This window comes from Lepus europaeus, chromosome 1 (assembly GCF_033115175.1).
Source record: "Lepus europaeus isolate LE1 chromosome 1, mLepTim1.pri, whole genome shotgun sequence".
NCBI lineage: Eukaryota > Metazoa > Chordata > Mammalia > Lagomorpha > Leporidae > Lepus > Lepus europaeus.
The window spans coordinates 114,781,845-114,799,719 of NC_084827.1; the positions used below are offsets into that span (position 1 = coordinate 114,781,845).

Genomic DNA, 17,875 nt, shown 5'->3' on the forward strand with positions numbered 1-17,875 from the left:
ATCCTGACTATCTAACTCAACGACTTTCATGAAATGCTACATGCTTATTTTTCTTTTGGCTTCAAACATATAGTTTCATTGTCTATTACAGTAAGTCCTACTCTCAGCTACTGAATGATGCAATTCCTAACAGAGTGAGAAGGAATAAGACTCTTACCACTGATATCAACCAAAGCTACCGTATTTATAAGCTAGGTCTACCAAAACAACTTTCCCCTCAAAAATGGCCAAAATCCTTGGAAATAAAATAATGACCCAATGGGGCTGGCACTGTGGCATACTAGGTTAATCCTCCACCTGCAGCGCCGGCATCCCTTATGGGCACCGGTTCTAGTCCTGGCTGCTCCTCTTCAAATCCCGCTCTCTGCTATGGCCTGGGAAAGCAATGGAAGATGGTCCAAGTGCTTTGGGCCCCTGCACCCAGGTAGGAGACCCGGAAGAAGCTCCTAGCTCCTGGCTCCTGGCTTCAGATCTGCACAGCTCCAGTCGTTGTGGCCATTTGGGGAGTGAACCAGCAGATGGAAGACCTTCCTCTCTTTCTCTCCCTCTCACTGTCTATACCTCTACCTCTCAAATAAATAAATAAAATCTTAAAAAAAAAAAATAATGACCCCAGAGAACTCAATAACTTGAATTAGAATCCTTCCCAGGGTAAAGCAAGTTGAATAATTAATTTGGATTATTCTTCAAATACATACTTCAATCTCTTGGTCTAAGTAGCAATGGAAATATACAATGAGCATAAATATTTATCAGCCTGAGCTAAATCATGTCTCTCTGACAATCAAGGTGCAGCTCCTAGGGGGAGAGAAGGTCTTAATGTTGGTATTTTTGCTATAGAGAAATAAGGACTTTTATTGTGGTAGGGTGCAGAAAGTATTAAGGATCCAAGAGACAGAATAATCAAATGTAATATGAACCTAGCTTGGATTCTGTTTTTAATAAGGTTACTTTTGGGGCCTGCGCCGTGGCTCACTTGGTTAATCCTCCACCTGCGGTGCCGGCATCCCATATGGGCACCGGTTCTAGTCCCAGTTGCTCCTCTCCCAGTCTAGCTCTCTGCTATGGCCTGGGAAGGCAGTAGAAGATGGCCCAAGTCTTTGGGCCCCTGCACCCAGGTGGGAGACCTGGAATAAGCTCCTGGCTCCTGGCTTCTGATTGGCTCAACTCCCATCCTTGTGGCCATTTGGGGAGTGAACCAGTGAATAAAAGACCTCTCTCTCTTTGTGTCTCTACCTCTCTCTATAATTCTTTCAAATAATTAAAAACAAAATTTAAAAAAAAAATAATATTAAGCCATCAGGGCAATTTCAACACTGAATAGAAATTGATGATATTAAGGAATTTTTAAAGATGTGATGATGGTATCATGGCTTGGTTGGTTTTTCAGAGTCCTTATCTATAGAGAAACATACTGAAGTATTTATGGATGCAGTAATATGATGTCTGGGACCTGCTTCAAAGTCAGCCAGGGCAACTGAATGAAGGTAGCACAAAGGAAACTAAAAATAAGAGTTGAAAAGCACATGATCTCTTGTGATATCAATTAAGCTCCTGATCCCAATCATAGCTAGGGCCAATATATTCAGGGCCCAAGCAAATTTACTGAATTTCTGTCACTTAATACTGAAATAATCTTGCCTAACACATCTTCAAAATGTGTTTCTTCCATTTCTAGAAGCCCAGCATTGGCCATAGCAATGGGTTCCCTGGAAGATGCTTTCAGAAATTTCCACAATGCTAAGAGATAGACAGAACAGGGAGACAGTGACTTTAAAAAACGAAAAAAAGAAAAAGCTACATGTATAAAGAATGAATCACAAGTCTATCTTTCAGGGCTCTGCCTTGGTATTTCAGAGCCTATCGTTGGACTGCTACTCCTTTTCTGGTCCAGCCTGAGCAACTGAAGGTTCAGGAGAAAACTGCCAATATCTTTGCAGGCTCTCAGGTCTCCCAGCCTTGGACAATGGCTATAACTCTTTTCAGAATCTTACAGACTCCAGAGAAATTATCTCTTATGTTGCTATTTCTGAATATAGGAATTTGTGAAGATCTTCAGATGCACATTTCAAAAAATGTAATTGATTTTGTAGAAGATTATAAATACATATTAACATCTTAGTCACTTTACTAGATCCAGCACAGGTATCTGAGAAAGACAAAAGGCTCAGATACTACTCAGGAAAAAAGTTTTAATCTCAACTCAGAAGAGAAGGAAAGGAACAGGAACTAAGCTTTATTTGTTGCTCTCCATTTGTCAGGCATGGCGTACATGTTATTTCATGTCATCCTTTAACATCTCCATGTGCTAGATTTAGACAGATGAGGAAAAAGGCTCCAAAAGTAATGGAAACACCTGAGGTCACAAAGCAAAGGGGCCAAATGAAGGTTCAAACCCAGGCTAACAGCAAATCCATGGAGTCTGCAGCTGCATTCTACTGCCTCCTAGATGAAAAGACTTCCATGCTGCTCAAGATGTTCTAAGAATCCTACAGACGGGAAGGAAGTGGAAGAAACAGCACCTACCCAATGCATTCAGTCATCCATGAAAACACACAGAAACAGAGAAGATACAGTTTACGTATCAATATGATCTATGTAAACTATAAGTTCAGTTATACCTCTTCTCAATCCAAAATCTTCTCCATGGCCTAAACACAGGCTCTCCTCATGTGGCCCCTTTCCTTCTATCTCTCACTATCCAATCACCTCTCTTTCAGGATGCTTCAGGCACGCTGGCCTCCTTCCTGCATGCTGGACACACCAAAGCCTTTTCTATATCTAATCCTCTGCACAATTGAGCCCTCTGGAATTCTCTCCGCCACCTTACCCTTACTGATCTTTCAGTTCTCAACTCTGCGTCACCGCTTAGGGGCCTTCACTGGACATCTTCTGGAATAATAATGCTTTTAAAAATGATGGACCTTTCCATCATGGTTATTTCCTTACTGAATGTATTACAATCTATACTGATCTTTTGTTGTTGTTATTGTCATTGTTGAATTTGTGGGCTCTTAATTGTCTGCCTCATCCCTAGAATGTGAGGCTCTATCTCTGTCTTACCCCCAGTCTCTCTGCACGTTTTTTTTTTTTTTTTTTTTTTTTTGACAGGCAGATTTAGACAGTGAGAGAGACAGAGAGACAGAGAGAAAGGTCTTCCTTCCGTTGGTTTGCCCCCCCAAATGGCCGCTACGGCTGGCACACTGAGCCGGCCCAAAGCCAGGAGCCAGGTGCCTCCCCCGGTCTCCCATGCAGGTGCAAGGCCCAAGCACTTGGGCCATCCTCCACTACCTTCCTGGGCCACAGAAGAGAGCTGGACTGGAAGAGGGGCAACCAGGACAGAATCCAAGCCCCAACTGGGACTAGAACCCGGGGTGCCGGCACCACAGGCAGATGATTAGCCAAGTGAGCCGCGGTGCCGGCCGTCTGCATTTTTCTATCTTACCACTGCAAAGGTAGAACCTAGCACAGGCAATTAAAGATGTACTGAGTGGCAGCAGAACATAATTTTCTTATCTTTTCAATTGTTCTTCAACCCCCAACCCTTCTGACTGATACAAGCCCAATATCTCATTATGGTCCTAGTTTGCCCTTAACATCTAACCTATTTTTTATGAGAATTTGTATAGTTTATAGCAAATACTTTCTAAACAAAAGATCATCTTCAACCCCTGTATTCTGAAAAACTTTAATCAGCACGACTAAAAAGCTAGAGATCCTTTTCCATGTGTCCCACACTGGGTTTATTCAACTCACGTTATTCTGGGAAGCTCTCTTTCAGCTTCAGGTTCTGAATTGCTAACTTCTTACTTTTAAATTATTCATTTGCTCAAAGTTTAATACATTGAGGCTTTTTTCTTTTTTCAGGAATTATATTTTATTTATTTGAAAGGCAGAGTTAGAGAGAGAGGGAACAGCAGGAACTCAAACCACCACTCATATGGGATGCTTAGCTTGCTGTGCCACAATGCCAGTCCCTATGCTGCAGCGTTAAAAATTATTCCTGTTTATTCTTCCCAATCTAATATCTATACTTCCTTATCTATACTTCATATGTGTAAATATATATATATAACATATATGAAGTGATTTTTAAAAAATCAACATAAAATTAATTTTACTCACATTAGATAATAGATATTATGTTAGATGGGATTTATGAAAAGAGGTTATATAAAGTAGTAATAAAAACAGTGTAGTTAATTGTAATTAAAATCGTTGCAGGCAGGGGCTAACACTGTGGCATAGTGGGTTTAAGCACTGTCCGAAGTGTCGGCATCACATATGGGCACAATTCAAGTCCCAGCTACTCCACTTCCCATCCAGCTCCCTGCTAATGCACCTGGGAAAGCAGTGGAAGATGTCCCAAGTTCTTGGGCCCCTGCACAAGCCATGGCAGCCATTTAGGGAGTGAACAAGCAGATGGAAGATCTGTCTGTCTCTCCCTCTCTCTTGTAACTCTGCCTTTCAAATAAATAAATAAATCTTTAAAAATAAGTAAATATAAAAAAAAAAAAATCCTTGCTGGATTGGCACTCGATGCAGCAAGTAAAGCTGCCACCTGCAGTGCAGGCATCCCATATGGGCACCAGTTCGAGTCCTGGCTGCTCTACTTCTGATCCAGCTCTCTGTTATGGCCTGGGAAAGCAGCAGAAGATGACCCACATCCTTGGGCTCCTGCACCTGCATGGGAGACCTGGAAGAAGCTGCAGGCTCTGGGCTTCAGATTGGCCCAGCTGCGGCCATTTGGGGAGTAAACCAGCAGATGGAAGACCTCTCTCTCTCTCTTTCTGTCTATAACTCTGCCTTTCAAATAAATAAATAAGTCTTAAAAAAATCTTTGCATGTAGCTATATTTATTAATTAAATCTAAAATCAGAGCCACACTTTTTAAAAATGAAATGAAATGAAAGTAATCTAAAAGCAATCCATCTTTCTACAAACCAGAAACTTAATTAGAGGCTGGCACATATCAATTTGAAGTAACTTTGGTTTACGCACTAGAATCATGCTATACATACTTCTTTGCATCTTTATTTTCTCACTTAATAAATAGATGGAAGTCCCTCTAAATCAGCTCAGCTAGGTCTAACACATTCTTTTTAGTATCTGCATTCACATGGTATGGGTTATTACATACTTTTTCTATCACTCTGCTCTGACAGCATTATTCCATGCCCCTCCCTTTTTTGAAGAAAACTGAAAAACTGCAATTAACAACCCTGAACATTAATATTCTTACGAGTCTTTTTATTTCTCTGAGGTACATATCCCAAAAGTACAATTGTTCATTCAAATGGTATTTTGTTTGTATTTTAAACTACTGCCAGATTGCTTTCTGAAGAGTCTTTCTTTCCACAAAAACAGAAGAGCGCCCTTTACCCCCACACTCAGCCTCAGTAGATGTTCTCACCCTTTAAAACTCGATGATCGTTTTTAACTCTATTACTGTGGTACATATCCCTCATTTTTTAAAAATGCCACCCCGAATTACATTCCAAAAAAGAGGAAGGGTCTCCTGCTAACAGGCCTGCCTAATTCCCTTCTCAGCCCAGCCACTTGTCAAAAATAAGTAAATACACAGTATATAAACAAATATTTACTGAATAAAAGGATATTATTTTTTAATTTGAAAGTAGGGGTATACTTTTCCGCAGTAGTTAAGTCTGTACTTAGAGAACCTGCAGCCCATACTGGAGTCCCTAGTTTGACTTCTGGCTCCTCAGCTTCCGATCCAGCTTTCTGCTAATGCACATGCCAGGAGGCAGCAGGTGGTGGCTCCAGTACTGGACTCCCTGTCACTTATGTGGAAAACCTGGTTTGACTTTAGGTCTGGCTCAGTCCTGGCTACTATGGGCATCTGGGGAGTGAACCAGCAAATAGAAAGGAGATCTGTGTCTGTCTCTCTGCCTTTTAAATAAAACTAAAATGATTTTTAAGCCCTCATTTATTTATTTGAAAAGCAAAACTACAAAGAGAAAGGGAAAGACAGAGGGAGAGATTACCCATCCACTGATTCACTCTCCAAATGGCCACAATAGCCAAGGCTGGGCCAAGCCAAAGTCAGGACCCAAGAACTCTATCCTAGTCTCTCTCCCACATGTGTAGCAGAGACCCAAGTCCTTGGGTTGTCTTCTACTACCTTCCCAGGCACATTAGCAGGTAGCTGGATCAGAAACCAAGAAGCTGGAACTCAAATCTGCACTTCAATATGAGATGCCAGTATTGTAAGCAGCACCATAACCCACTGTGCCACAATATCAGCCAAAGAAAGAAAGAAAAGAAAAGAAAAGAAAAGAAAAGAAAACTGGCTATTATAAAAACTCTAAAAGAGAATCATTGATTGCTTTACACTAGCAGCATCTTCTTGTACTTATTCTCTAATCTAAAATAAACGGGGGCCAGCACTGTGGCATAGTGGGTAAAATCTCTGCCTGCAGTGCCAGCATCCCACATGGATGACGGTTTGAGTCCCAGCTGCTCTACTTCTGATCCAGCTCTCTGCTACGGCCTGAGAAGACGGCTCAAGTCCTTAGGTCCCTGCACCTGTGTGGGATACCCAGAGGAAGCTCCTAGCTCCTGGCTTCGGATTGGCCCAGCTCCAGTCCTTGCGGCCACTTGGGGAATGAACCAGCAGATGGAAGACCTGACTCTCTCTCTCTGCCTCTGCCTCCCTGTAACTCTGCCCTTCAAATAATAATAAATCTTTAAAAGATAAAATAAAATAAAGGGGTGCATCTTATGGTGCAAACTGTCAAGCCACCACTTGGAACAGTACACTCCATATCTCAGTGCCTGCAGTTAGGTCCCACCTACACTTCCAATCCAGCTTCCTGATAATGAGACTAGAAGGCAGATGATGGCCAAGTACTAGGGCTCCTGCTACCCATGTGGGATATCTGGATGGAGTTGCTGGCTCCTGGCTTCAGCCAAACTCAGCCTCAGCTATTGTTGGCATTTGGGGAGTGAAACAATAGATGGAAGATATCTCTCTCTCTCTTCCTCCATCCCTCCCTCTTTCACTCACTCCCTTTCAAATAAGTAAAAAAAATTTTTTTAATTAAATAAAACATTGAAAATTAAATAAAACAAGACCGAAAAAATACATTTTTGTAACTTTATATGGGACATGGTCTTATTCATTACATTGCTAATAATGAAAAAAGAACATGATAAAAATAATATTTTAGTTCTTGCATTTAAGTAATGTTTTGGACTGGCATATATCATAGCTTCCAGATGTGCTGCTTTTGCCATACATACAATATGCTGAAAAATGAATGATAGAGAATCTATCAACTAAAACAAAATATTAAAGAGATCTTAAAGGGGTCAGCACTGTGGTGCAGCAGGTTAAGCTGCCACCTGCAGCACCAGCATCCTAAATGGACACCAGTTTGTGTCCTGTTGCCCCACTTCTGATCTAGCTTCCTGCTAATGCATCTAAGAAAGCAGCATTAGATAGCCCAAGTGTTTGGACCCCTGCTACCACTGGATAAAGCTCCCTAGTTTCAGCCTGGCTGTTGCAGTCATTAACCAGAGGATGGAAGATCAATCAACCTCTGTCTCTCTAACTCTGTCTTTCAAATAAGTTTAAAAAAATTAAATCATTCATTTAAAAAGCTTTTATTAACCTACTTTGTCACAAAGCACAGACAAGATGGACTCTTTATTTTGAAATTTGTCGGGGCCAGCACTGTGGTATAGTGGGTAAAGCCACCGCCAGCAATGCCAGCATCCCATGTGGGCGCCATTTCAAATCTCAGCTCTCCACTTCTGATCCAGCTCTCTGCTATGGCAGTGGAAGATAGCCCAAGTCCTTGGGCCCCTGCACCCATGTGGGAAGACCCAGAAGACGCTCCTGGCTCCTGGCTTCAGATCAGCACAGCTCTGGCCATTGCAGCCATCTAGGGGTTGAACCAGTAGATGGAAGACCTCTCTCTGCCTCTCCTTCTCTCTCTGTGTAACTATGACTTTCAAATAAATAAATAAATCTTAAAATAAAAGACATTTGTCAGGCTCTGACCAATGGCCTGTGACCTTCCTGTTTTCCTTCCCTCACCTCCCTCTTCACATATTCTCCTATCTTTTTTTTTTCTTTTTAAGATTTACTTTATTTCTTTGAAAGAGTTACCAAGAGAGACAGAGGGAAAGACAGATCTCCCATGCACGGGTTCACTCCCCAAATAGTCAATGGCCAGGGCTGGGCCAGACTGAAACCAGGAGCCATGAGCTTCTTCCAGGTCTCCCACATGGGAGCAGGGGCCCAAGGACTTGGATTATCTGCTGCTGATTTCCCAGGCTATTAGCAGGGAGCCAGATAGGAAGTGGAGCAGCCAGGACTCAAACCGGTGCCCACTGGGACGCCAGGATCTCAGATGACGCTTTACCCGCTATGACATAACACCAGCCCCTCTACTGTCTCTTTTTGCTACTGTGTACTTCTGAGTCAATGAAGTGGGGTCAATGAAAGTGTGTGGATGAGAGAGTTAAAAGAACAATGAGATAAATCAAGAAATGATAGTTGTACTGCTACAATCCAAAAGCTGTACTTATAAAATGTATACTTATTAAATAAAAGCTTTCTAAAAAAAAGAAATGATAGTTGTAATAGTAGTAATAGTAAAATCTTAGCTTCACAACTGGTTGTAAAATTATAGTAAAGTCTGGCACATAAAAATTCATTTGTTATGCTCTAATTTCATGAATCTGTGGAGGTAGGAAAATAATCCCATTGAAAATGAGTTTAAAAAAAACAGAAAATATAGCTCATCAAAATCTGAAAAAGTAACAAGAAACACAGTAAGTAAAACTCTTTCCCTATACTCAAAATAAAAATTCTTTGCTCTTATAAGGCTCTTCTCAAGAACACTCATAATCCCACTAAGCATGGATAAACTCTACTTCCAAATAGGAATAATTTCTTCTTTTACAAACAAATGAGCCATATTGAATATTTGTGACTTTAAAAAATATTTATTAATTTATTATTTGACTAGTATAGAGACAAACAGAGACAGAGGTCTCTCATTCATCTCCCATTCATTGTTTCACTCTCCAAATGCTGGAAATAGCTGCGCTGTTCAAGAGGGAAGCCAGGATGCAGGAACTCAATTTGGGTCTCACATATAGGTGGCAGGGACCCAAGTACTTCAACTATCACCTGCTGCCTCCCAGTGTGCACATTAACAGGAAGCTAGAATTGGGAACAGAGCTGGGACCTGAATCCAGGCACTCCAATATGGAATGTGAGTTTCCCAAGTGGTGTCTTAATCACTATTGTGCCAAATATCCACCCCCATACTGATTATTTGTAAATGTAGCTGATTAATGTCATAAATCTAAATTTTATAAAGGAGAGTTTTCAAATGAGCCTGAACTCAAATGACCCCCATATTCCAATAAAATCAAGTCATACTAAAACAGCAGTAACAGAATAATCTGTATTTTACCTTTTGAATATACCCTTATGAAACTACTACATTCTCATGGGACTATTCTCCTTAGTTCCTCTCTTCTTCCTTCCCACATCAGTTGTGGATACTCCTTAGAAATCAGTCTTTGATCCTCTGCTCTGTTTATTTTATATTCAATCCCCACAAACACAAGGATTTATCTACCATCTGTATGAGCATATATCTGTCCAAACCTGACTTTAACTTAGTAGAACACATTACTTGGCAAACAAACAACCTCAACACCCTCCAAAATTCCCAAAATACATACCTTATCAATTAATACCTATTCTAAAAATACCAGGCTCACTACTCCGTCCTTTACTTCCATAGATAATACCAAACTCAACAGATTCGTCTCTTACCAAGTCCCTTCTCTGCCACTACCCTAGCCAGCAACCACCCCCTGTCATTATCTCTCACATATATAATTTCAATAGCCTCTTGGCTGATCGCCTTACCTACTTCCAGTCTCTACACTTAGTATCTAACCACAAAAAGAGCTGCCAGAATTCACTTCAACATGTCCATTCAGAAACCTATAGTGCCTTCCTACTGGTTCAAACTCCTGAGCCAACTGTTCTAGTTAGTTACAGAATGAGAACATTTTTAAATCTTATCCCTAAGTAACCAGGTTTTTTTTCCTTTAACTTCTTAAAACATAGCTTCTATCAACTCCCACTCTGTCATTCAAAAACCTCCACATTTCAAGATCCTACAAACAGGGTTAAGAATATAGGTGGGGGCTGGTGCTGTGGCCTGCAGTGTCAGCTTCCCATATGGGCGCTGGTTCAAGTCTTGGCTGCTCCACTTCTGATCCCAGCTCTCTGCTATGGCTTGGGAAAGCAGCAGAAGATGGCCCAAGCCCTTGGGCCCCTGCACCCACTTGGGAGACCCAGAAGAAGCTCCTGGCTCCTGGCTTCGGATCAGCTCAGCTCTAGCTGTTATAGCCAACTGCGGAGTGAACCAGCAAATGGAAGACACCCCCCCCCCCCCCGGCTCTGGCTCTACCTCTCTTTGTAACTCTGTCTTTCAAATAAATAAAATAAATCTTTAAAAAAATATATAGGTTCTGGAATTTGATTGGGACCTGATCTCCATGAAACAATATTAACAAAATCATTTAACCTTATCTGTATGACAGGAATACTAAACCTACCTCATAAGGTTACTATGAAAATGAACATAATATCCTTAAAGCACAAAGCCAATTTCCAGCACACTCTAAAAGATCAATAAATATTAGCCACTGTGATTATCACATAGCCACTCTGATCTAAGCAAGTCAATCTGATTGCTCTATCACTATGCTAAGAATTTGTCTACACTCTTCTTGACTGCTTCAGCCACAGACTATCATAGCTGAAACCGGGCATAGAGAGGAGCCAGTCCCATTACAGGTCCATCATCATCCAAGTCTTGTCTAACATGGAAATAAACGTAAGCGCATGGCACACAGCAAAACAGTCCTTAGTAAGTACTGACAAGGTAAATACATTAAGTGCTAAACATATAGTCAAAATATATTTCTTGTCTTCAATTATTATATTTAAAATATTAAGAAATCATATGCATCTGTAATAAAACTGTTTCTATATGGTATCCTATTTCTTCAAGTAACTGTAGTTTAAAGTATTTAAGCCAGGAATAAAAGTTATTACTTGGTAACTCTTCTCAAGTTGATCCAACTAGCTATATTGTATCTTTCTAGCTGCTTTTTTTCTTTCTAAAGTATCTATGTTCTATTTTATTTTATTAGTAATGGTTGGGTCAATGCTTTAAACTTGGTGCTAAATATACAGTTATAACATCCACAAACTCAAATATAAACAAGAGTATCATCAAAATAATGCATAAAAAGATGACAATTTATAAAACATTAAATGAGAAACTAAGATTTAAAAGCTGTCAAAGAGCCAGGCACAGTCCCAGCCTTTCTCCTTATACCTCCAGCCACTACCAGAACCTCCCTCCCAGACCCCCCCAAAAAATTAAAAAAAGATCCATAAACAATATCAGATTTATTGCCCATATAACTTCTAAAGCTGAGAAGACCTTACTTCCATTCCCTTGCATCCCACTGAGTCTCACATGAAGATGAAATCAGGAAGACCAGATAACGAGCCTAAGGGCACAACATCCACATAGCTGCAGGGCCGGAGACTGAACAATGTTCCTGACACCTTACATCATGCCGCATCTCAACTGATTTCTTCTATGCCTAACTGACCTGAGAAACAAAATATTACAGAACTCCTCACAAAGCAATTGAATATAGTTATATGGCATGATTAACACTGGCATATTTTTTATTATTCTCAAGAATATTTGTGAGGAAAAAGGTTTCAAGCCATAAATGCAGCATTTCTATTGCAATTACATCTGCTCTGGAAAAGATACTTTCCTCCTTGGATTTTATAAAATTCAATTCTTTTTCATGAACTATACATATGTATATGTTCACCTGTGCAGCTTCCTCCTCAACAATAACTTAAACAAACCACATGTCTCAGATAAAATGTAATCTATTCCGGCTCATCAGCATATTTTAGAATCTGTTCCTAATATAGAACCATAGACTTCTGAAATTGAAAGGAACCTTGGAGGTCATCTCTCATTTTACAGAGGAAAATAATACCCTGCAGGGACCTGCCCAAGGTCAAACTATCTACATAAGAACTCAAGTTAGGAAGAGAAAGTTCTCAAAAAAAGATTTCTGAGAAAAACACAATATTTAGTGAAAGATTTCTGCTTCTATCCCTTTACATCTACTTCTTGAGTACAACTTTCTTCACAGAGAAGTCCTGAAATGTAAGAAAAGAAAGTAATACAAAAACTAAAACTTTTTTCTAAGCCCAGTCAAGTACCTTACCCTAAAAGCTTAGGCAAAGGTAAATTCTTGAAGAATCTGAGACTAACATGTTTGTATCATTATTCGGGGAGCAAAAACAAGCAGAGAAGGAAAAGACACAAAATAATAACATTATAATATTCTTATCTTTTTAAATAATTACATGAAGGATTGCTCATAAGCATGAAAACTTCATAAACATTCAACCTTTGAGGAAGAAACAATTTTAGCCATCAGACCTATAAATTATACCAGAATGCCAATAAATTTTGAAATTTTATCTTAGCTTCAGTGCTTAAGCTGTAAATTCGTCTACTTAAGTCACATAAAAATATCAGTAATTTATCAGTCTTTAATAAAAACTTTTCATTAAATCTCAGTAAGAGAATTATAAGCCACACTGTCTAGCCAAGTTTTTAAGAATCTATGAAAATAGAACATTCCTCAAAGTTAAGGACTGAAAAGGATAAAAGCCTTCTTCTGTTTTTTTTCAATGAAAAGTACACTCTAGAAGCCAATTTACCTGTAGGAATATGTTTCTTAACTCCTGAGGATCACCTCGCTTGGTTGTCTGCACCTGTAAGCAAAAAAAAAAAAAAAAAAAAAAAAAAGCCAGTTAATGCTTCACTAGAGACTACACGACCTCTTCAGATTAGAGTTCACATCACTAACAATCAATGCTCTTATCTTTTATAAAGGCATTTAGTTTAAAACAAACCAAAAGCCCCAATTGCTGATAAGAACTGTCAAATTGGAGATCTGTGACCAGATGGTGAAAAAAACAGGTGTTTACAGCCTAAGATACGACCAATTACCGACCATGCTTTCTCTGGACTGGAAAGGGAAGGCAATGAGTATCAATCTTTTACTTCACTCCACATCTACTAGCAACAGAGTAGTAACCACCCACTTTCAAATCAAGAGGCCAGAAAGAGTGGAGCAACAGGAAAGTTAAAACACCCAAATTAATCGCTTGGCCTAGCAGCCTTTCTTCCCGATGGAAGGCAATCCTAGCATATAATTATCTCCGCGCCCCTCTCCTTCCCCATTCAACCTCAAATATGAGAGCTGCCACAAATACAAATACTTTTGACATCTTGCACCTACAACGCAAGTGTCAATCATTGCCCTCGGCCCAATGGAGGCCCCTAATTACTCAATCCTCGCCCCCTCCCCCACCGCAGCACACTGATGCCCTAGGTATCCGCGGCTTTACTTGCTACTTCCTCCCCCTCCCTTTTCCATGCCCTACAACCCTGGACTCCCAATCCCACGCACCTAGGGCAGGACACTACTCTTCCTTCACCGACCCATGGTCCTCCCAAGCCTCTCCAACTCCCTCCTCCTGCCCCTCCCCCAGCTGGGCATCCTCTCCCTCCGGTCCAAGCCCAGCACAGCTCCCCCACCCGCGAGCTGGAGCTCCAGGACGCGTTAAGAACTAGGCAAAGAAGGAAATGAGAAGAGGCGAAGGGCTGCAGGCGAGGCCCTCGGAATTTCTCCTATGCAATAAAGACAGCAGCAGAGAGTTGGAGTCACCTTGACCGCCATGCTGTGCTCGGAAGCCGGGGACGAGCGAGTGAGCGAGCAGGGCCGAGCTGTCAGGGCGCGCGCGCGCCGCCTCCCCGGCCGCGCCCGCCCTCCCGCTCGCCGGCGCCGCGCGCGTCCCTATGCAAATGAGCAGGGGACGCGCGGTGAGAAGGAGAGGGCCCAGCGCCGCGGCCCGGGTCCCGGACGGCTGTGCAGCCTGGCGGAGGGAGGGGCAGCCTCCCACCGGGAAGACGAGGGCGCGAGCCTCGGGATTCCGACGCGCCTCTAAGTTGCTGCAGCTGAGTCTCCGCCAGGAAAGCCCCGGGTTTCCTAGGGCCTCTTTGGGGTGTGGCTTTGGGCTCAGCCTGGTGCTGAGGTCGTCTTCCCCCAAGGCTTAAAGGAACGCTTGGGGCTCATATTGAGTGAGATCATATTGAGTGGGATCAAAGAAAGCACGACTAGTAACAGTAATGAATTGATGACAATTAATAGCAAATACTGACAAGATTGGGAACCACTAGCTGGGAAAACCTAAGTAAACATAACAGAAATAGGACCTAGGTTGGGATGGGACGAATACTCCTATTAGTAGACTTACTCCACTTGCCTAATCACCCCGATTTTCTGTGCAACGAGATGGGGTACAAATACACATGGAGAACACTTGCCCCTACGTCAAAAGAAAGGAATACTCTATTGGATCTGCTGCCCTACCTTAGTAATACTAGCTCTACCTTGAACCAAACAATGTCTCTAAAACAGTCTTGCTATTACGACTATATTAGGCCACAAATTGATTCACTCAAACGTTTACTGGGCATCCATTTTTTGTAAGATACAGTCTTGCCTGCAAAGAATGCAAAGATAAACAACACAGTCCTCCCTTGATATCTGGAGGGGACTGTTTCCAGAAACCACTGCGGATTTTGCATGCTCTAGTCCTTTATGTCAAATGGGGGTAATATTTGCACATAACCTGTGTGCACCCTCTCATTTACCTTTAAATCATCTCTAGATCACCTATAATACCCAATGCAATGTTAATGCTATGGAAATAGGTGTTACACTGTATTGCGTAGGGAATAATGACAACAAAAAGTCTGTACATGTTCAGGACAGATACGGTTTTTTTCCCAATATTTTTCCACTGAGGTCCATTGAATCTTTGGATGTGAAACGGAGGATACGGAGAACCAATTGTAATACCGACCCGCTAGACATTTACAGAGGGTCAGTGCTTCCCCACAGCCCTAACCACGGTGTAGTTTTGTTTGTTTTTACACCAAGAAATCTCCTGGGGTTGGGTTGGAGGGTGGGGAGATTGATCTTAATTTCACTTAGCTCTCTAATTCTTCCCAAAGTTGAATCTCACAGGCGGCTTCCCATTTAGCCAGTCTCACTAATCATATTTGGGTTAAGCATCCAGGTTACAAGAAATGAGGAAGGAGGAGTGGCAAATTGAAATTGCTGATGAGTAATGCTTTATTATGAATGCTCCCAAGATGAACTTTTCTTCTACCGTTGTTTTAACTACCACTACTACCTACCTCTCTTACATACACTTCTTTAGACTAGTCAAAGTATTTTGAATAAGGAAATAGTTCATCCTACTAGGACCTCATGTGCCTGATAACCCATGGTAAGAATGTGAGATTTATGTTACTTTATAAGGAAAGGATGCTTGTTTAGTAGCACAAAGTCTGTCAGTTTGAATAAGGGAGTGAAAGGAATTTATTTAAAATGAAGCAAGTATTTTCAACAGGAAACACTATTGAACAAATCCATATTGTTAGAGTGAAAATTTGGGGTTGAGCTGGCCATTCCTGTAGAGGAACATAACATTAAACAGAGCCTACCACAATAGTTAGGTAATAGGTACCATGCCACAGTGAAAATGTTGATTCAAAATAGCTTACCTTTTACCAATTCAAGCACTTTACTGAAACTAATCTAGTTGCAATGGAGATTATTAAATAATTTAAAATTACATAAAGCTCCCATAAGATAGAACAGCTCATTATCCTAAATAAATTTGAATTTTGCTATTTTCATCTATCCAAATAACAAAAAAATGTTGTACTGTTAAGTAATGTAAATGTCCTAACTTATTAAAAGTATGTATTGGCCGGCGCCATGGCTTAACAGGCTAATCCTCCGCCTTGCGGTGCCGGCACATCGGGTTCTAGTCCTGGTAGGGGCGCCGGATTCTATCCCGGTTGCCCCTCTTCCAGGCCAGCTCTCTGCTATGGCCCGGGAAGGCAGTGGAGGATGGCCCAAGTCCTTGGGCCCTGCACCCGCATGGGAGACCAGGAGAAGCACCTGGCTCCTGGCTTCGGATCAGCGAGATGCGCCGGCCGCAGCGGCCATTGGAGGGTGAACCAACGGCAAAAGGAAGACCTTTCTCTCTGTCTCTCTTTCTCACTATCCACTCTGCCTGTCAAAAAAAAGTATGTATTGTAGGAAACACAAGAAGTCCTGATAGGAATACAAAAGCATATGGAGTTTCTAAAGAAGTTAAAGAGGATGCAAATAAATGGAAAGATATTCTATGCCCACGGATCAGAAGAATTAATATTGCCCATACTATATAAAACAATATAAAGATTACAAGCAATCCATATTAAAATCCCAAAATCATTCTTCATAGAAATACAAAAAAAATCTAAAATTCATATGGAACCATAAAAGATTCCAAAAGACCCAAGAATTTCTGAGAAGAAGACAAAAAGGGACATCATACTTCGTGATTTAAAATTATGTTATAAAGCTATGGTAATCAAAACAATATGGGCCGGCGCCGTGGCTACTAGGCTAATCCTCCACCTGCGGCACCGGCACCCCAGGTTCTAGTCCCGGTTGGGGCGCCAGTTCTGTCCCAGTTGCTCCTCTTCCAGTCCAGCTCTCTGCTGTGGCCCGGGAAGGCAGTGGAGGATGGCCCAAGTGCTTGGGCCCTGCACCCACATGAGAGACCAGGAGGAAGCACCTGGCTTCGAATCGGCACAGCTCGCCAGCCATAGCAGCCATTGGGGGGGTGAGCCAACAGAAGAAAGACCTTTCTCTCTGTCCCTCTCTCTCACTGTCTAACTCTGCCTGTCCAAAAAAAAAAAAAAAAAAAAATGGTCCTGGCCTGAAAACATACACATAGACCAATGTCACAAAATGGAGAGCCAAGAAATAAGTTCAGACATGTGCTTGAATGGCCAACAAATTTTCAACAAGACCACCAAAAAGACAACAGGGGAAACGATGATCTCTTCATTAAATGGTGCTGGGAAAACTGAATTTCCACATGCAAAAGAATGAAATTGGGCTCTTATACCATAAACACAAATCGACTCAAAGTGAGTCAGAAATCTTAAATGTCACACCTGAAACCATAAAATTCCCAGATGATTAACACGGGGAAAAGCCCCTTGACATTAGCCCTGGCAACAGTTTTTGACTATTGCACCAAAAGCACAGGCTACAAAAGCAAAAATAAATAAATAAATAAATAGGACTACATCAAACTAAAAAGCTTCTATATAGCAAAGGAAGTAATCAACAAAATTAAAAGCTTGTCTAGGGTGGGGAAAAATATTTGCAAACCATATATCAGATCAGGAGTTAATATCAAAGATTTATAAAGAAGTCATACAAGTCAACAGCAAAAAAATATAATAATCGAATTCAGAAATAGGCATGGGGCTAATGTTGTGGCACAACAGGTTAAGCCATCAACTGCAGTGCCAGCTTCCCATATAGGATTGCCAGTTCCAGTCCTAGCTGCTGCTTCTGATCCAGCTCCCTGTTAACCTACCTAGGAAGCCAGCAAAAGTCAAAATACTTGGTTCCCTGCCACCTACATGGGAGACTCAGGTGGAGTTCTGGGTTCCTGGCTTAGGTCTGGCCTGGCCCCTGACATCATGGCCATTAGAGGAGTTAACTAGAAGATAGAAAAATCTCTGTTTCTCTCTGCCTCTCAAAAAAATAAATCTTTTTTAAAAATACATAATAAAAAACAGGCAAAGGGCTTAAACATATTTCTCCCAAAATGCCATAG

At 41.3% G+C, this 17,875-nt stretch overlaps 1 protein-coding gene across 1 annotated transcript in view; it reads right to left on the reverse strand.

The window, feature by feature from the left end:
• SLC25A12 (solute carrier family 25 member 12) overlaps positions 1-13,923 on the reverse strand; it is a 98,159-nt gene extending 84,236 nt beyond the window's left edge. The window contains exons 1-2 of the mRNA XM_062187798.1: positions 13,843-13,923; positions 12,830-12,883 (exon numbers count right to left, since the gene is read on the reverse strand). Of these exons, the coding sequence (XP_062043782.1) occupies positions 12,830-12,883; positions 13,843-13,854 (66 nt within the window). The 5' untranslated portion in view covers positions 13,855-13,923. The remainder of the gene's footprint in view (positions 1-12,829; positions 12,884-13,842) is intronic.
• Positions 13,924-17,875: the final 3,952 nt, after the last annotated feature.